Source organism: Lasioglossum baleicum, chromosome 10 (assembly GCF_051020765.1).
Source record: "Lasioglossum baleicum chromosome 10, iyLasBale1, whole genome shotgun sequence".
In the NCBI taxonomy this organism is placed as follows: Eukaryota; Metazoa; Arthropoda; class Insecta; order Hymenoptera; family Halictidae; genus Lasioglossum; species Lasioglossum baleicum.
The window spans coordinates 7,181,849-7,202,963 of NC_134938.1; the positions used below are offsets into that span (position 1 = coordinate 7,181,849).

General features: G+C 41.9%; 1 protein-coding gene and 1 long non-coding RNA gene across 3 annotated transcripts in view; one reads left to right on the top strand and one right to left on the bottom strand.

Moving 5' to 3' along the window:
* LOC143212744 (uncharacterized) overlaps positions 1-21,115 on the top strand; it is a 56,010-nt gene that overhangs the window by 20,369 nt on the left and 14,526 nt on the right. The window lies entirely within an intron of this gene.
* LOC143212727 (uncharacterized) lies at positions 10,900-19,744 on the bottom strand. The gene is made up of 4 exons (XM_076431838.1): positions 18,078-19,744; positions 15,445-15,542; positions 15,148-15,351; positions 10,900-13,347 (listed from the first exon to the last, which is right to left on the bottom strand). Exons 1-4 carry the CDS (start codon positions 18,173-18,175, stop codon positions 12,842-12,844), a joined length of 906 nt encoding a protein of 301 aa, XP_076287953.1. The 5' UTR covers positions 18,176-19,744; the 3' UTR covers positions 10,900-12,841.

The window sequence follows — 21,115 nt, forward strand, 5'->3', positions numbered from 1 at the left end:
CTGACACGGTATGTTTAGATCCGATCTTCCTCTAGGTATGGAAGAACCCACCCCTAGTGCGTTCATGATCCAAATATAATTAGCGTGATATTGTTTCGTTAAACATTATCTGGAATCATTCACTCGGAGGAGTGAATCTATATTTGTTAAAATTTACCAGTTAAATATACGGGGTGGCTCTAGGCGAACAATTTTTTCAGTGCTACGTCTTTTGCGATTTCAAGTTTGTCGCGGTTTCTGTTTTTAAAATATCTTGGGACAGCAAATTTTTAATAGTTAGGCACTGAAACGCGATTGAAAGACCAATGAAAACAAAATTACTTTATTGTAATAATTACTGTATTGTTCTCACTCTCTTACAATTTCCGATTAGGGTAGATATCTATAAAATCCTCTATGACCTTGGAATAAACTTGAGTGAAGAGAATTTTAGGTACAACAAATTTTTAATAGTTAGGCACTGAAACTGGTGAACTTGTAGCTGCGATCGAAAGATCAATGAAAGCAAAATTATTTTATTGTAATAATTACTGTATTGTTCTCACTTTCATATAATTTCCGGTAGATATTAAAGTGCAACAGGCACATCTTGTCGAGTGAATGCAACCTCCTGTTGCGGCTAATTAGTCGTTAAGGAGCAGCTTTAATCGAGTCTTACACCGTTCAAGATCTTATTCGGAAGCCGACGGTGAAAGCTTCCGACGAACGTGGGAAACAGACTCGGTGAGGCCGGTTCCGAGAGAAAAATATGAAAAATAAAGAAATATATTGCTCGTATCGTTACATGATTGTATGTACGATACCAATTCTTGTTATGAAGATAGTTGTCGATGAGAAATCACTGGAGAAAATGGGGAAATGGCGGTATCAGGCGCGGTAACGAGTAAATTCGAGCTGCGACAGCAAAGCTGTTAACGATATCGCAGTTGGATCGAAGCCAGCCGATGTGGCCATCATAAAAATATATCACGACGGAGTTTAGTGGATTTCTTATCGTTCCTTCTCTTTATCGTTGTTCCTTTCCGTTTCTTGCTCGTTTCAATTTTCGACGTGATCATGCCGCGTGACTCGCTCCATTTTCGCGGACTGTCGCTCTATATTTCGCGTTGTCGCGCAAACAACAACTTGGTTAAACAGTTTACGAACATATTTCACGCACACGAACCAGTCTCGTAACATGTTTCAGGATACTGAACTACGGTGACTCCTATTAAAATTCGGAGACTCGATTATTTCAAAACTTATTAAATCAATATTTGCTACGCTTTTAAAAAGGCGATCACTTTGTTAATATCGAACGAAATTATTCTAACACTAATCGTTGTAACTTTTCATAAAAATTCAAGTGACGTTAATAAACTGTCTTTTTAATTTTTCAATGAATCGACATCCACACCGTCGAACGAGCATAAATTTTCATATTGGGCGATTGGTCCGCGATGTACATCCAAAGCGAAGAAGTGTAAATACTTTTTAGCCAGGCGTCTTCTCAGCTTCTTCCTACCCCCCTCTACCCTTGGTTTCATTTTTTCCTGGCTGCGAACACTATGGAAGGAGGGGGGTGTGCTCTGCCGGGTCGTAGTCGCGATATCGACCACTGTCGCGAAAGCCACGCCTTTGCCCAGGTGAGCAGGGGTTGTTTCCACCCCTTGGACGCACGCGGCGCGCACACATACACACATAAGCGTAGACAGTATACCGTGCACATTAGCGCGTCAACTCGAAGTACGGTAAGGACCTGCAACGAATGCAGCATGATGGGCGATTTCGATGAACTATTTTAGCGGTGCCTGTAATTTTTCTTTATCTGTAGTATTTTCTCTCTTGAAAATGAAGGTGACCAAATGCTGGAGTCTACATTTTTATTATATTTGGTAACACTTCCTTCAAATTTGTCTATTAAAATTGATTAGTGGTAATTAGATTAGATACCAACACACTTAATACTCTAATGCAATTAAAAAGTAAAGAAGGGAGTTGATGCCAAGGAATTTATAACACTCTGGTACTAAAAATTGATTGAAACCGGACATTCCGTATGCAACAACCTAATAATACAACAGATATCTCGCCCCAGCAGATGCGGGCGCGAAATTAGTGTCGAACGATACTATAAACGGTTGTTAATAGCCGTATCAGGATCGCGTGTGATTTAAGGCCCCTTAGCGATCACGATTAAAGGGCCGTGTCGAGGAATACACTGGGCAACCACCGGTCGGAAACACCCTAATTTCGCGGCTATGCATTCACCGACCCTCCCACGCCCTGTCGGGGTTATTTGGCCCCGTGACAATGGGACGAGCACGCGCTCGGACCATTAACCGATGGTTACGGTGATACGCGCGTGCACGAATGACGAAACTGTTCGGGATTCATCGGGAACAACACACCGCGTGTCAACCGTATTTCCTCGCGATCTTATCGCTCTCTTGTGACTACCGTTACCTCCTTCCCTCCTACACCCCCCTCTTCTTCTTTTAAAGCTATTAGACACTTGAGATTCCGATGATGCCCCCGTTATTGCTTAACACTCGTAAGCGTGAGAATTTCACGCGATCCAATAACCACGGCTCACACTCTGCCATCGATAAGAAGTTTCAGAGCTAAAGAATTTAGGTAAGGATTAATTTCAAGGTCCAAAGGGCAAAGGTTCGTTTTCATCGAAACTGAACCGTTTTCTTAAAAAATTATGATATGGTGGTCGAAGAAATTTGTACTATTTCCGACCTGCAAATGCTGCTAATTAAGTCTAATAATTATGAGTAATTATTTCACAATATCTGAATAAAGTTCCGGGAAAAGTTTGGTTCACATTTGACCGACCTCCGTGAATTCTTTGCCATGCAACGTTATTGGTAGACTCGCCAACTTGCCGAGATTAGCATGCGGACATCATTCGCGTTTAGGCGAACGATTCGACAGATTTCGAGGGAAGAATCGCGCGGTGGGGCTTTAAAGGGGGTGATCGCAGCAGAGACGAGAGATTATCCCGACGGATTTCGACGGCGAGCTTCTGGAAATTCGTGAAAACACGGCATTCAACCGGGGCGTTAGCGCGTGCATTGATTTCCCGCTCAATTTCGTCCGAATATTCGTTCACGGGAATCCAGCGGCGTCGGTAAACACTGTCCCCGTCGTCGTAAGCCGACGTTTACTCGAATTGAGTTACAATGGGTCGCTCGGTGTTCCGTGAATAAGCCTGTTAAACGCGGACGACGCGACTACGGAAACTGCCTGCTGAAATACCGCTTATTTCTGCAATAAAAAATTGTCTACTCGGTTGATCGTATTCTTTAGACTTACATTCTGCTCGTACCATCATTTATCAGTAGACCGCGGATCTTTATGCGAAATAAAAATGTTCTTCGTCACTTTACAAGATGAAGGAACGACGTACAAATTGTTTTAATGTTTTGTCATAAATGCATAGATTCCGCAGTTTATTTATCAGTAAGGAACGAAGAAAATATTTAACAATTTCCACTAATTTTTCTATGAATTTTCATGCAGGACCATTTTTCTCAAGGTCGAGAGGTCAACAATATGTTTTTTTATTTCATCATATTAAAAAATTACGGTGAAGTTTTTTCATTATTATTTCGCAGCTGTTGCAAGTTTCGACTGCAATTGTTGATGTTACATTTTTTCGAAGAAGTTTCAATAATATCACTGTAACCGTAGCACAAAGGGTTGAAAAACGGAACTAACCTTCAGATAGGAAGCAACGAAGGAGAACATTCGGGAAGATCACACGATTCAATGGCATCTGCGACTATATCCCTTGTAGAAAAATAAATCGACGCGACGGAAAAATATATCGATGCCTCCGCACCGTGATCACGACTCGAGCGACACAATAGACAGCTTTTCACTTCGGATCGAGAGAAGTTGTATTGGCCAGGGCGGAGGAGATGTTTCTTTTTTTGTCCCCTAATCGCGACTACTTTGCACCGAGCTCCCTTGCAAGGGTGTTCACCCTCTTAAACGTTTCCTGGCCTCGCGGCTAAATCTGCTTAAACGAGCTGCTGGCCAGAAAAGAAACGCTACAATATTTCCCCCACTACTCACCTTCCCCCACTTCTTCTGTCGCCGGGGATGTTGATTTACGCGAGTTTGCATCCTCTGCTTATGCTAGAGTCCTCGCTCAAGCACAACTCAAAAGATGAGGACATGCAAGACCCACTTAAAATCATCAAGGCAACCAATTTGATAAAAGAACACTTTTTAGCCATTCCTTTTTGAACCCATAGAAGAAGATAAACATGCAATTTAAGTTTTAATTGAGAAGCTTGCATTTTTGCAACAATTTATATGAAATTTTTCATAGAAACTATTAGGTTGGCAACTAAGTTCGCGACCTCCACATTTTCTCAAACAAAGTAATTTATATGTATTTTATTACATAATTTATTATATATATTTTTTAAGCACGAGTATTTTATAACAAATTAATCGCAAAATTCAGAGCTTTCCAATGATATACAGTTCAAATCAAAAGGAACGGTCACTGAGTGAGGTTATAATGATACAAAAGAATTACGGAACAAAAGGTCGCGAATTTAGTTGCCAACCTAATACAATCGGACGAGCAATTAATTGTTCTCCCAGAAATGGTTGCTGCGTGAAGCAACATGGGATATTGCGACTATAATAACAATTCGTATTTACGTTCACAGCCCCGACGCATAGTTTTCTTTGAACAGCGAGTCGCGTCGATGGTGTTTGCACCGAGCGAGACACCAGTATCCTCTGGGAAACGAAAAGTCGAGCAACTTGTTTACACGCGCGCGCGGGACGCGTGCACGAAATGGTTAAACACGTGTTAAATACACAGCGACTCGTTTAGACACCAGTTAGCGGATCGTTAGTCACACTTAAGTGACCAAACATTGCGACCCGATATATCTGCGATCGCCGTCGCAGTTAGTGTCGAATTCGAATAGCAGTTTGTGCAATTCGATCGAGGGAACTTGCTAAAAACAATTCAACTCAAAATTCAATCCAACATTCAATCACAAGTATGTAATCCACCAGAATTTGTGTTCACAAATCGCACTCTGAATTGTCTTTTAATTTTGTTCCCAGCAACCGACTGTTATTTTCAGCGCTTCACAGTTTCTTGATAGACTAGATTGACAATAATATGCAGGGTGTCTCTGAAGAAGGCCACCTAAATATCTTCTTTATTTTTAATGGCACAAAAATGTATTTATGACATCATTTATCGAAGGAGGAATATCATAGAAGAACAATTTTTTTGTCCGGTTATTTTTTCATAGTTTTTTAAAGGTTATCGTTATTTTTTATCGTGGAGAACTTTTTTTATATTCCATCTTGTTAATGACTTAAGCATATTCAAATGTATTTTTTCAGCCGCTATAAGATGGAATAAAAAAAAGTTTTACCGATATAAAAATTACGATGACCTTGGAAAAACTATGATAAAATAACGAGACAAAAGAAATTGGTCTTCTATGATATTCCTCCTTCGATACCATTTAAATTATGCCATAAACATTTTTTGTGCTGTTAAAAATAAAGGAGATATTTAGGTGGCCTCCTTCAGCTGAGACACCCTGTATATATTATATATTCTATATTTATAAATATACTTATGAATTATATAAAAAATAGCGGAATGCGCACTTCTTTAAGCAAAGAAATCAGAATATTATAATATTGTCTCGACATCAATAGCATTTGGTAGTAACAATAAAACGCTATTGAATTCGGTTTCTTCAGCTCGAGTATTCTCGACGAACGAATAAAAAAGTTGAACAGTTGGCAACCCTGCCAGAGGGATAATTGCGTAGAGAGGAGCGCGGTGGTTCCCGGTGAAAAACGAATTAGTTTTCCGTACAGGGATTTATTGATTAAGTAATCTTAATACATCGCTGGGCCGCAATGTACCATAAAGAGAGCGGAACCGGAAACGATCCATTCTTAGTGGGGAATATGCTTTGTCGGTGGTCGCTCGCCGTTCGGGAATTTCTGCTTTGATTAATCTACCTAGACTTTTTCCACCCGCAAAGACTTATCATCTCGAGCGATGCAAGCTATCTGGCAACAATCCAATTGATGCTATGCACTCAGCTTCGCCTTTCGAGATTCTCTGGACAACGTCATCTTCTTCTGATCTCGAATTCTGAGACATATTAGACGCTAACGAAATCGAACCACAATTTTTGTAATATCAAAACGTGCCATATTATTCCTTTCTTTGGGAATTTATTTCCACGATCAATCGGAAAAAGCGACAGTTACGGAACAGCAGTTGGAATTTCGATTGAAGTTGGGATCGGTTGACGCAGACAGTAATTACCAGTGTCAGGAACTTCATCTACTCACACAGAAGGCTCTCGACCAAGTCTTACATCGGTTGTTCGACCGTTCAACGTCCATAGACTCCTTTCAAACTGCTCGCCAGCACAGTAGACTGCCGGCCAGAAAGTTTTCGAGATTGAAAAACTTTCGGCGCGTTTCTTCCTTTCCCCTTCCCGTGTCGATGGCAGACGGACATTCAGATTTCCGTCGGGCTCGTCGAAAGAATCCTGATCGAACAAACACTAAACGCGCCTTGAAAGGCAATTCTAGCACGAGAAAAACTTTTCCTTCCCGTTTTTCGGGAACGAACAGCACATTCCAATGAATTATCATTTGGTACTTACATCATTATAATTATTAGACAGCGGATCTTTATGCAAAATAAAAATGTTACACCTGAATTGCAACAAACTGGAATAAAATAGAAATGGATTTTCTTTCTTGATATTTTTGTTGGGTTGAAAATAATGTAACAATAATTACACCTACTCATTTTTGTAACAAATGCATGAAATCCGTTGTCAAATTATTATCTACAATATTTTTGATTTGACTGATAATATTCCGCGGCAATTATAACGGATGTCGATGGTTTCGTCGGGAGAAGGCATTCCATAAAATAAGGGTTGCGCTCCACTTCTGATAACCCTTCGGGTCGTGTGATCCAGTTCAAAGCTAGAGTAGGTACTATTGTTCGTGGATTGGCATCGGAACCGGAAACGACGCTCCCTCTTTATCAACGTTTTTTAAAAGTCACAGTAGGACACGTGGCGATAACGTACGAGGGTGCAAGGACACGTGACCGGAAGAAGCATCCTAATTGATATCGATTGTACGTTTGCGACGCTCTTTTTCAGCCGATGCCTTCGACGACAACTTTACACGTTATTCTCACTAGCGTTTAATCGAATCCCACCTCTGAACAAAGTTCTACCACCTGCCTTTTCGAGACACCTGAAAGGAAATAATAATAATTAGACTGCGAATCTTTATTCAAGACACAGGAGCCAAATAAAAATTTCATTCTTCTTTTGATTATCTTGTTAAGGTGAAACTGATATACTGGTGGCCTTACATCTTTTTAATACCTCCACTGTTTTAAATTGTACGTACCCATTTTTGTCATAAATGCATCAAATCCGTAGTCTAAATAAAATTAAATAATATTGTAGTACTTGCAATTAAGCAAAATTCCTATTTGTAACCACACTTGATGGTATTTGGGTAAAAATCGATTTTTCAAATGAATAAATGGAAATAAGTGTTTTCATTATTTCTAGATCTTCATGAATAGAAATTTTAAAATAATATGCAACAGTATTTTTAAATTATTCTAATATCCTTACTACTTCAAGTTACTTATCAATCAAATTTATATAACGCGACATATGATATCAGCAAAAATCAATTAATAAAATACGTAAAAAACAATTCGAAAATTAGTAAGACATATTCGCAAATTCGTTTTGACTGGTTCGGAGAGGGGTGAACCATCCGAGAACAGTCTCCGGGTAACGTATGCAAGCGGTAGAGGGTTAAAAGAGTCCACGCAAACATCTCGTACATTACAGAGAATTTCCACCCCACGGAAACCAGCCAATAAAACACCCCCGGAACATGGGTGTCGTCCACTCACCCTCTTCGTCCTGACCCGTAACTGCATTGTCGAACTTTTTTCGTTTTTTTTTCATCCCTTTCTCTGTCTGTTCACTTCAACTATTTTCTCCTTTTTCCTCGGATCGCGAAGTGCCGTGTACACCCCCTCGATTACATTCGGAAATATTAGGGGACGTCCCGCCGTTCGACAAACTATCAATTTGGTTTCTCTCATTGATTGGGACCTCCGTCGCTGGACTCTGCCTTTTTTCGTTTCTACGATCTTCTCTCCCTTGCCCTTGAACCGGCCCTTTGTTATAAGCGCGCTCTCTTTTTAGCTCTTGATTGCTGAATACTGAATACGTGATTCTCGCGCTCTCCGCAGCATCTTGATACACGTAGATCCAGTGTGATCTTCATTTTCCGGGTTCAAGGTCACTCGAAGGTCATACAGTGACTCCCACTAATATTCGGACATTGTTAAAACGACGATAATTTTTTAAATAGTGGACCATACGGTTTGAACTTTTTTAGGAAGTTAGAACAATTAATTTGCTACACAACGTGAACAAATGTTTGCATCCGAATTAATCTTTTTGAGAGAACAAAATTAAAGAGGTCATTCTGCCCGCGTGTAGTATAGAATACACAGTAATCTTTAAGTACAAGATATTTCAATTAGCAGAAGTCTGATTCTGTCGTTATTGTGCAATTCATTTGATGTAGAAGAGAGTTGTCGGTGCCGATGGAGATACGCACGAGTTGATAAGTAGACAATGACGAGTAGATGTCATTTAAAACAGTAAAAACATTCGAAGAATTTCAAACTACTGTTATATTGTTTCCAACCTGTTAAACACACATATTTCGAAAGAAAATAGATTTCTATTTCACTCCGGTTCGTTAGAGAGCAGGTAGAAAATATTTTATCTAAATATCCACTGTCTTCTGATAAGGAGCAAACAGATTAGAATCCATCAGTAGACTGAGCCGGTGGCTCGAAGAACGTTCGTCGACGAAGCGTTTCCTTGGTTAGCTCGGTGCCGGCGAAAGATCGGACGGAAAGTCGTCGGACTATGTCCAAATCTCTATAGATTACGGCTGGTCATATAAATCACGAGCGGCCCGCTAGCCGGTTGAATGTTATCTCGCGCTTCCGGTTCGGCGCACAGACGCGACATTCCGTGCGCGCACACCACCATGGTATATTCCTGGTGGTTCGTGGGGTGGTTTCGTTTTATACAAGGACCCGGCACAAAGCATATGCTGCCCGCTGTCCACTCCATTTACCTCGCTACGTCATCTCTCTCGTTACCCGTCGGCCCCCGGGCAAGATAACTGCCGCGAAAGGGATCGACGGATAGGGACGATCTGGATCCGTCGCGAATCGTTACGCGACAACGTCGAATCTTCTTCGGGGTCAACGTTGTTCTTTCAGTATTCTCTTCGTGTTCGCGAGATATTCACATTTATACTTTGGTCAGAGATTAAGACTTGTATCCCCACTCCTATCTTCCCCTTCTACGACGCTGTTCCCCTCAATTTGTGCTCCCTCCCCTCATCTAGCGAGTCCAACTGGGTCCACACAGGTAGCCCTTTACATCAGAACTTTTTGATTTACCAAATGACGTGCCAGATTTTGAAAAAATGCAATCGATAGGAACTACACTCCCATCCATAAGTCTTCGGACACTTATTCAAAGGATGCAGACGATTCATTTGTTATTAAAGGACGTATATTCTGAAATAAAAATGGTACTTACTAATTCTTTCGAATGTAAAGAACATGTAAAAATCAAATCTGACCAAGATATATCCTATATCTTCTAAATTTTAATTATTATTCTTCTATTTTCTAATTTTGAAAATTGAAGTGGGGTAATTGTTTTTCAATCTCTTTTTGCAACATTTATTCAAATACCATCGTATAATAGTTACATCTAATCAAAATGAAACAATAAAATCAAGCTGGAAGCTTGTATTCTTTAATTACCATTTGAAAAAGGCACTTTTCAAACATCTTCTATTTTCGCCCACAGTGAACATTTAAAATAAACGTCTAAATTATGTTCGGTGTACAGAGCGTCCCAAAAAGTTCGAGTTCCTTGTCGCGGTCACGTTAGTCGATCGCTAAAGCAGCACGTCCACGATTACGTATCACAACAGAAACAAAGAATAGGCACTATTATGTTTTTCTGTGGTAGCAAGGAAACGATTTCTGTGTAATCGAGTACAGCTTGAGTGCTCGGTAGCGGCCGTTGATAATTCGACGACATAATTTAGATACGAGGATTGATTAACGTTTCCCCGACGCGCAAAAATGTCACGAGCACAAATGTCCATCGACGAACCGCCGCGCGGGCTACGTGACGCGCAATCTGATCGATCTGGTTTTGCTGGCCGATAATTGTTGATCGAAAAAGTTTGAGAACCCCTGATCTACGATAACATATACATAGCAAAATTTGTACGACTGTTGTGTTGCACGAACAATTAAACTCGCTCGCTGTCACTGGAAAGTCTTCGACAGAGATGCGCTCTCCCCATCGAGGTTGGATAGGACGCCCTCAGGAAATCTAAACCGGTAACAAGATGGCTGCTCGGAAACGGAAACCGGAAGCTTGTCACTCAAGCTACACCGGCTTCCGGCGTGTCCCGAAAAAGGGAAACGTTACGGAACGGTCGAGGAGAGAAATAAAAAGGAACGAAGGGCTGTGAAAGGGAGGACACTGTCTGCAGCTTATTGTTTGATCGGATTAAGAGCAAAACATTAGGAGAATTTATCGACAGATCAAATCAATTTTTAGTTCATTCCGGTTTGTTATAATTCGAGTAGAAAATTTTGCAAAAATAATAATACGAAGGGCTGTGAAAGGGGGGACACTGTTTGCAGCTTATTGTTTGATCGGATTTAGAGCAAAACAATTAGAAGAGTTTATCGAGAGATAAAATAAATAATAATACTAAGTGGGAGACGAATAAGACACGGATTGTTTAAGATTCAATTTTATTAAATATGTATTTGATATACATATTAGACTACTATGTATTATACACAATGTACATATATACAACCTATCTAATTAAAGGCGATAAACTGGGATCTCTTCTATCAACTGTTCAAGGGTCACATCCATCATTTATCATCTATACAATACCAACAGACTTCCAACTAATGCAGAGACGCGTTCCGTAAAAAATAATCGTTCGTATCGTAAGGAACTTAGACGTAAAACTGGCCATTTCCTGCACAAATGAGTCCTCGAACACAGATGTAGTCGTTCTAACAAATAATCAACCACGGCGATTGGTGATCCTAGAGTCGGTACTGGGGGGTAGACGCTTCTACGTGATCGACTCCCGGAGCACAAATTGCTCGTTCGTGTAATAAACGATCAATAACATTGTGGGTACCAAAACTTCTACTGTACAACAGACTGAAAATTACGTTCAAATCACAGCGGACATAATCGGACGAAAGTTTCCAATGCTGCGAATTCAGAAGCGTTCGGAATTCTAATCGACGTCGAACATTATTTTTCAGAGAAACTGTTTTTCATCGTTTTATCTCGACACCGCGATTAGATTGATAGAAAGCGAGGTGTTCGAGTTACATAAGCACGACGAACAATCATTACGATTATTCTCTCTCTCTCTCTCTCACACACACACACACACACATACATACACTCTTTCTCTCTCCATTCCGCACATGCACACTTTTAATCTCAAGGAAACACTCTTCTATTTTCTTTACTCTCTCTCTCTCTCTCCCTCTCGCAGTTCACCGTGGACGCGAATTATAATTGGAAAAATTACGTCAAGTACGAATGTGACATCGTGACGCACACATACACTACACCAACTAATATCCCCATCTACGGGCGGCCATCTTGTCCAAAGAAAGAGAAGAACAACGAAACGAAATCGGTTCCGAACTCGTAAACAGTGAATTATTTATTTGACTCTACGTATCTCGTTTTACTTATCTATTTATTTGCGCTAGATCACTGCCCCGCGACTCGCCGCGAAACGCCCGGCGATACACGTTCACGACGATCGCGAGTTATCTTTGGTTTCGCGCGAATCCGCGCCATTTGCTCCTCGCGTCGTGATCCGCCATCTTGTGGTCGTCCTCCGATGAAAGTTTCGGCTTCAACAATTGTTTATCCGATGAACGATATCCGAGAGCAACAGTGGTGGACTGCGGATCTTTATGCAGTCGCGATAGAAATGACTAGACGAAATGGAGAAGTGTGAAAACATTGAAGAACCTGACTGTTTCTCACTTCCAGCTCGTTTAAATTACCGGAAACGGAAATAAATGTCTGTGTGATTCCTGTGTATTGCATTTCGTGCGGACAATTTTCATTTTGCATAAAGATCCGCTGATCCGCTGTTTACTCGACACCATTGAAGTAACTAGACGTCCACACGCACAGAGAGGTTCGCATAGGAGCATTCGCTTCCTAATCACATCCAAGTCCCTTGATCTACGACTCTCTAGACGCCCGAACGCCACCGCGCACAGTTCACACAAGTTGGACATGTTGCGTTCACCACCAGTAAGCTTTCTCCATGTACGCGGCTGGTTCCGTCAGCTTGGACTGGCAAGGCTTCGCGACCATGATGAGCATCCGCTTCCTGATCACATAAAGTCCCCTAATCTACGACTCTAGACGCCCGAACGCCACCGACACACACAGTTCACATGAGTTCGACAAGTTGCGTTCACCACCAGTAAGATTTCTGCGTGCAGGGCGGCATGGGCACCTGACCAGTGGTTGCGACCATGATTGGCAAGATCACCGCGACTCTTTTGTGGAGCATCCGCTTCCTAATCACATACAGTCCCCTAATCTACGACTCTAGACGCCCGAACGCCACCGCACACAGTTCACAAGAGTTCGACAAGTTGCGTTTACCACCAGTAAGGTTTCTGCATGTAGGGCGGCATGGGAACTTGGCCAGTGGCAGGGTACGCGGCTGGTTCCATCAACTTGGACTGGCAGGGCTTTCCGTCCTTGATTAACAAGGGTACCGCGACTCTTCTAGGTGAGCATCCGCTTCCTCCAGCTTCCACCCTCTCGGTAGCCGCTCTCTTCGTCTTGTACCTGTGATTCTGGAACCAGATCTTCACCTGGGTCGGCGTCAGTCGGATTATCGACGCCAGATGCTCCCTCTCCGGAGCACTAAGGTATCTCTGCTGACGGAAACGTCTCTCCAACTCGAACGTCTGCGCTTTCGAGAACAACACGCGTCGTTTTCGCTTCTTGTGCTCGGTCTCGTGAGGCTGGCTCTCGTTATTTTGTTGCTCGTCCTCGAAGTCCACGGACTCCTCCTCCTTGCACTCATGGTTCGTCTCCTGTTTCGGCGCGAACGACAGGTCCGAGATCGTCGGGCTGGTGGAGTCCGGTTGCTGCAGCACTGGAACCGTTCAAACACCTTTGTTATTCGCGAGTCTCGCGCTTCCGTTCGCGGAAAAATATAATCTAGAAAGAGATGATCATGTGGCCTAACGATCGCCAAGCGTGGACGTTCTCGGTGATGAACGCGATAGCAAGACTCGAGAAATCAATACCGCCACGCATCTGCCCGCAATCACCGCTAAGAGTCGAAGGGCAGCTCGAAGTACAGCTGCAACTCGCTCGAGTCACTCTCTAATCGCCGGTAGGAACGTTTCGCCACGCTATAATTAAAACACGCTCGAAACTATCTTCCTTCCTTATTCGTTACATTTGCTCGCGATCGTTTTTAAACATTTAAATGAAACGCCTCTTCCGACCTAGAATAATTGATTTCGAGAAACATGTTTTTCCGCTCCGATCCACCGTAGGCGACGCGGATTATCGCGCTGCGCGTAATCCACCAATATTTTGATTAGCTTCTCGCCAGAGTGGCAAATACCACGGTGGCCATGGTAGACACGCTAATTTAATGTACAACGATCAGTTCCCCTGCGCCAGCGAGCACACAATAACGCTTTTGTGAGCGATCCCCGCGGCCGACTCGGGAGGGTGTGAACCAATATAAAGCCTGTTTGATACTGCCCCCGTCTAGCAACCCCATGGGACCCACACTGTATCATTTTCATGGGAGATTAGGCGTCGACTGGCAATCGTGATTTCAATTAGAGACGTCGCGGTGACTTCAACGATTTTGTTCACTGATAAGGTTTCTCCGAAAGTTCTATAGATTAAAGAAATGTAAAGAACAACCCGGTCGGAGATGTTCGTTGCGAGGAATCTATGCAAAAGGATCGATTAGGGTAACCCTGGTAGAGGATCTACGGGAGTTGGAACGAATTTGCTACCTGTGCGATCGAACAACCGCAGTACAATCCACGAGCACCCTTTTCACGCGCGTATAGGGTGAGAGATCGTTCAATCCTTGATTTTTCCGAACATAACCAGAGAAAGTAGAAGGGGAGAAGAAAAGAGAGAAGATAAGGGAAGAAACCGTGAAAAGAGGCGATAGGCTACCGGAGGATTTTTTGGGCGTGACGATACCGATTCATCGAGGTCCTACAGGGCGACACGCATCTGTCCTCGAAAGGACATCTGTCCCCGTGCACGGGCCAATCGGTGAGCAGGAGCCACAAGGACCTTTTATAGGACCATTAGATCCTGCTTAGCTGGCGCGGACCAATTGTAGGGTGTTAAATAAATAAGGGTTACGGGGACGTGCCCCCTTCTATCAACGGATCCATGCGAATCGCGTGCTTGTGTCGCGGTGAGAGGACATTTCTGATTGTTAGAAGATGGGATTCCCGTAACTGAGACCGGATTTGTTACGAACTGTTCGGACGTATAAATTACGGAAATGTTATGGAGCGTCCAAATGAAGTAATATTAATCCCCTGATCAATTTAAGGAACATATAAATCTTACTCCCTCTTTAGTGAGACTCCCTCGCAACGTAGTATCATTCTGGAGGAGTTCATTATTTGCGAAATTTACGAAAATGTTAAAAAGTTAAATTCGCTCTGAAGAGTGAACGTGGATTTTTGCAATGTCTCAATTACGGAAGAGGAATGGTTTCATCCTACTTCCTCGTAATGTGCTACCGTTCTGGAGAAATTCATTATTTGCGAAAATTTAGAGAATGTAACAAATTTGCTCTGAAGGGTGAACGTGGAATTTTACAATGTCTCAATTACGGAAGAGGAATGTCTTTCACCCTACTCCCTCTTTAATGAAGTGGTATGGAAGTGAATTTGTTACTCACCATTCACCTCTTCCAAAGGCTGAGGCAAGGTAGTAGGTAGCGTTGGTCCAGCCGGCCATCCGAGAAGACCAGGTGGCGGCGGAGGTAGCGTACCCCTGTTCAAATTCGCGTACAACGCGGGTTGCAACATGGCCGTCGTATGCTCGAAAAATTGCTGATAGGCTGATGGAACATCGTTCGCGTTAGGTAGAACAGTGGTGCTACCTGTAACAGAAGACGACGGAAATTATGGAAAACGATCCTTAAACTATTGAACGAAACAAAGTTCTATTGTGTATAAAGAATGATTTCAATTACCTTGAACTTCTGTTTCCTCCTGGGACGGTTTTGAGTCGAGCTGAAGAATATCATGTATGTGAAAGCTCGTGCGGGGCATTTTTATGCTTTCCAATATTCTACAACAGAAAGTGAACGATCCTGTTAAAGAATGTTAGATAAACTATCGCCGGCAAACTAACATTTATCGAGCAATCTACTAGACAATAAGTTGGAGGGAAAGTTCTGTCGTATTTTAAAAATATATGTTTAATATTATTCAATGATATAATTCCCGCGAACCCGTCGATTCCTGTTTATTTCAAATACGACAGAACTTTCCCTCCAGCCTATTAAAAATCGTCATTGAATTACTCTGTTACATCAGAACTAACAGAAAGACTGTCTACAAGAGATACTACGAAAAATATCTTGATAAAACAAAAATGATAAAGCAGTCCTAAACAGGATCGATTATAAAATTGTAAGAAAGGTCCGTCGACGAACAATTTAGCCAGCTTTCCAACTCCACAAATAATATTGTTATCTAGATCGTGCTCTTATTTTATCGTTAATTATCATACGATAAAAGAAGTTGCTCCATGCAGCAAAAGTCGAGTCGGATAATAAGAAATAGTGATTCTAGATTCCATCGTGCAGAAACGCTCTAATTCCGTGTGCTAGGCAGATGAGGGGAGGGAGCAACGAATTCAGGGAAAAGAGTTACGCTCTGTGTTTACGCGTCGTAGCGGTCTACATTTTCGGAAGTGAAAAGGAAAACGAGAGCTTCGGGTCCGACGGTCATCGTCGCGTGCTAAAAGTAAGGTGTCCAAGGGTAGAGACACCACGAGTCGAGAAGTCGGGCACAAAGGTTGGTTTCCGTGCGAATCAATCCAATTCCCAAAGTTGTCCCGTCGCTTGTAAAAACGGCGCGGCGCGGCGCGGCGTGACGAGCGTCAAGAAGCTAACCGGCCCGTTAAGACCCGATTAGACGCGTCTTTTCCGTCGAGGGACTAGCTGGTCCGCGGATACCTGCAGTTTTCCTGCCAAACAACCTGTCCCCAACACAGAAGCAAACTCCCGGCATCCCAGTTTAAGCCAAACGACCTATTATCGCGGCACGTTCGGCCACGCTCCTGCGTTTCAATGAATGGCCGTCCCAAAATCTTGACAGAAAAATCGAACCCGTACCACCACCATCGCGTCTCCTCAATACGTCGGCCCGTGGAAATTTTCTGTAGCCGGATGCTATCGTGACCACGACCGCGGAACTTTATTATCCCCGTTGGAACTTTCTCCTCGTCGACGAAGAAAAGTAGTTTTCCAGGTTTTTTAGGACGCCGCGCTTAATGAAAGAAGTTTCGTGGAGTACGGAAGATTTTAATGAAACAACTTCTCGAAAATTGTCTAACCCCGTCCCTGGAACGGAACACCTGTGCTAGAAATCTTTAACGAAAGCCCGATGCAGATATACAGCGACTCCCGTTAATACTCGCACACTATTTTCAACCCTCCGAAATTCTATTCTCTGGAGAATCGAGATTCTTTCTTTTAGAATAAATGTGCTTGGTAATCATGCTTCTCCGTCCTACGTAGAAACCATGGTCGATTTTGACCCACGGTAAGATTAGATTAGTTGCACACATTCTAAAAATTATTATCAAATAATTGCTTCAGCTATATCTTCGTCCGATAGCGTTATGCAAAACTTATCGCGCGATTGAATAATGAAAGCGATCAGATAAGAAATCGTATCATTTGTTTGTTTATTAGCAGCGTAAAGCGTCGACGGCAAGGTTACTAGCGACGTTGAATCAGTGGTTGCTAGTTCGTTCGAGTTTGTTCATTGATTTTGTTTGTCCGACGAAGCCAAGTAGAATCGAAGTTTTCTTTGAGGTATCCAAAAGTTATTTTTACTCTTTCGACCGAGAAGTTACAATTTGTTTGTCTCCTTTCTGGGAAGAGACGAACGAATCGACGGACTAACGCGCATAATTTTTGACAACGATATCGGCGCCTAATCGAGCGGAAACAGATTTTGATAAGCGCCGGCACATTTCGGTGAAGCCACGTGCAACAATTCGGGGATCTATCAAAATCACCAAGCTTATCATGCGATTATCACGAAACCCCCCAACAAGATTTAACTCCCAACGTGAAAAAGTATAATTGAATGTTTATTGTAAAGGAAAGTAACAATAGAACGCACTTGAAGTCTCATTTCCAATTATCCGTTTCAAAGGCGTTTAGAAAATAGCGTTGTTAAAAGAAAGATAAACTATTCGATAAGAGTCCATTATTATTTGACCTCAATATTGTTCTCCAGTGGTTGCACTCGATATTTCTGGACCATTATCGCGATATCAAGAACGCGAAGAACTATTGCAATTGTTAACGGAACAAAAGGGGACAGTACCTAGAACGATAACAGAAAAACGAAGCAACGGTGCTGGATCAGAGTTCTAACCAAGCAAAAATAGTCTCAGACGTAATTCTAATAATCTAATACATCTACGAATATGCTAATGTGCTCTAGACCGCGAGAGAGTATACTCCAACTGAAACGCATGCGAGGATACAGCTCCGCGTTCGGGGGTTGGTCGCTAAACGCGGGGGTTGGAAAAAGCTTGGTGTACACGTGGTGTATACGATTTTCTTTTTGTTGATTCGTTTACCTATTATTGAAAGCAAGGTGGCTGTACCAGACGTGATTCAAGAGACTGGTCGGATAGGATAGCAGCGACCAGGGCAGAATCTTATTCTTGTCCGCCATTTTGAAAAGGTTTCGGAGATGTTTAGTGGCGTCAGTACATGTTTAGCGAATGTCCTCAATGCTTCACTCGTTTTGCACACGAACTTTACTCTCTCTCTCTTTCTCTGTTTATTTCTTTTTTTTACTGGTTTCCTATATAGAGTTACTTTCTCTATATCTCTCTCGTACCTTCTTTATTCCCCACTTTCACTCGGCGCGGATTCACAAGTTCACACTCGTCTGCACACTCTGCGTTTAAACGGTCCTGTCGAATTCATCGTCCAGGCACAAACACGCGAACAGTCCCGACGATAAACGTTTCAACACTTTCGAAGATCGAATTTTCTCGACGTTTGTTGTTCCCGTGGACACTTGGTCCTCGCAAGAACAGAAACAGCCGACCGACACGTCGAGAAGTCCTTCCACCAGCGAGTGAAGGGCTCTCCTTGTTGTTTTTGAGTGTCCTCGACGAGCACTTGACGGCTAGTGTTCCCTACCTCCGCGCCGTTTCGCCCGTCAAGCACCCTCGAATCCGAGGGCGGATCTTCGTAAGGGGCGGAGATTCGAGCTCACCCCGCATTGCCAGAGCCGCGCGACAGTCCACCCCTCTCTACTACCCGCAACCTCGCACTCCTCGACAGGAATTTCTCCACCGGCAATTTCCAGCTCCGACTACGACGCCAGTCGATGATCCTTCCGGACGTCGTACACGGAAATCAATTTCTATTGTAACTGCGAGCGACTCGGCTCCGACGCTTCTCTGCGTTCACAATCTAAATTCGTTCTTACCTACCCTCTTCGACCGGCTACGTAAATCTCACATTCCGATTACTGGTTTACTATGAAATTGTTGCATTAACACCCTTGCCCTACGATTCAGTTGACGGTTTCAGTGATTAGAACTTTGGGTGTCTCATAATTAGACTGGTGGTTAACACATAATTGGCACGTAAAGTTTAAAGCAGCGGACATAATTTAAAAATTTAAGAATTTCAACGTATTAGTTTCAGTTCATTAAAGTAATTAAAACAGAAAAGAAATTTTTATTTAGCCGCTGTGTCTTGGAATCGACACGACATTCTTTTATTTTGCATGAAGATCCGCAGTCTACTCATAATTCATGGTACAAATTAGATCAGGTCAATTCTATGGCTGGAAGTAAAACGAAAATCGAGAATAACGCGAAATTTCATGGCGGAGGGGCTTCGTCTTCAAGAAAATTAATTTTAAATATCTGTCGAGTACACGCGTCCTTAATAAATGATCTGTTGCAACCGTGTTTATACATGATAAGTTGTACATGTAAGGACGAATTTCCTTATTTCCAGCCATAGAATCGACCTGACTTAATTTGTACCATGAATTATGAGATACCCACTGTATGTTCTCCAATACCATTATATTAACGAAACCAAAATAGAATTTTATTTCGGTTTAATGGACATTATTAATACAAATTTTTATCAGGATCTGTTCAGAATCTTCATCACGAGTCAGATACGATATTGTACGGCATTGGGTTTAAAGTTCCATTGTCATCATTAACCCTTGCGTCGCTGTTTCAACAATTTTTTAACGTTCCTCTGAAAGTATTATGAAATAAGGATTTATCCGAAAAATGTTGAATACCGAAGTTTTTCAATTATCTATACATTTCTTGGCTGGCTACACAAGGGTTAAACTGCGGAGTTTTTATGGCAAACACAAATTAGACAATTTAAAAACAGTGGGTACATTAAAACCATTTAAGCATGTCGATATACAATTAGGATTAATCGTCAGATTTGGAAATTTAAACGGTTTGTAACTCATTGATATACATATAATTGAATATGTTTAGTTGATACAGATCTGCGAAACGCGTTACTAAACTTTCCATATAAGCCCACATGAAAAAGTAGCAAAATACGGCTTTTAATATTTTCTCTGCAATCCCGACAACTTGCCAATTTGTTCACGTTGTGTAGCAAATCAGTTATTCTAACTTCTCAAAAAAGTTTAGATTGTAAGGTCCAATATTAAAAAAGTTATTATCTTTTTATAAGAGTGTCTGAATATTATTTATTCACTCATAAATAGTGAAAAGTGTGCACTTCACTCTATGAAACAGTAAATTACAGTAGAACCTCGATTAACCGGATCCCGATTATAAACAAATATGCGTTTAAATATGATTATTAGACTGCGGATCTTTATGCATTTATGGCACCTGAAAATTTCCAAAAAATGCTGGAATGTAAAATTCGATAGAATTTGGTACGATTTTTATTTATTCCAGATCTATACAAAAGCTACTCTACCACTGAAAACAAGATTTTATTTAATTTCACTTTCTTAAAATTTATCTACAAAAATGGAAAATTGCATAAACATTCACAGTCTAATGATCATATAATATTATGAAGAGTAATAAATTTTCAAAAATAAAAATTTATTTTGGAATATAATGTACATTTTAATTATGTCCCTCGGGTCCCGATTATCCACCGAGTCTTGATTTATCCGGGCTGTTTGTCTCCCGATCAAGCCCGATAATCTAGGTCCTACTCTATAAAAAGATAAAAGATCGTCAGCCGACCGGAAAGTGTACAATAATCATTAGCCTGTATTTGCTTTCTGGGATCTGCGACATGCATCCGAGCGCATCGACTTAGCAAGAGTTTATGGTCAAATTGGCCATAAAATTCGAAGCCCTAAAATATCAGTTATAGGGAATCGAACAATACGCACCTACACTGTATTGTAATAAAAACATTCGGGTGAGATTTACCCGGCGAAAATAAGAAACAGCACCACGAGAGCAATCTACTTGGATTCAAGAGTGCAGCATAGCAGAACGTTGAATAGGAATTTATTGAAATGAGAAACGCTCGAGGAATATCGTGAATCGAAGCATAGTCCTTGCCCAGCCGAGACCAGGATCTACTGGTACCGAAACGGGGGTGAGTTTCCACGGGGTGG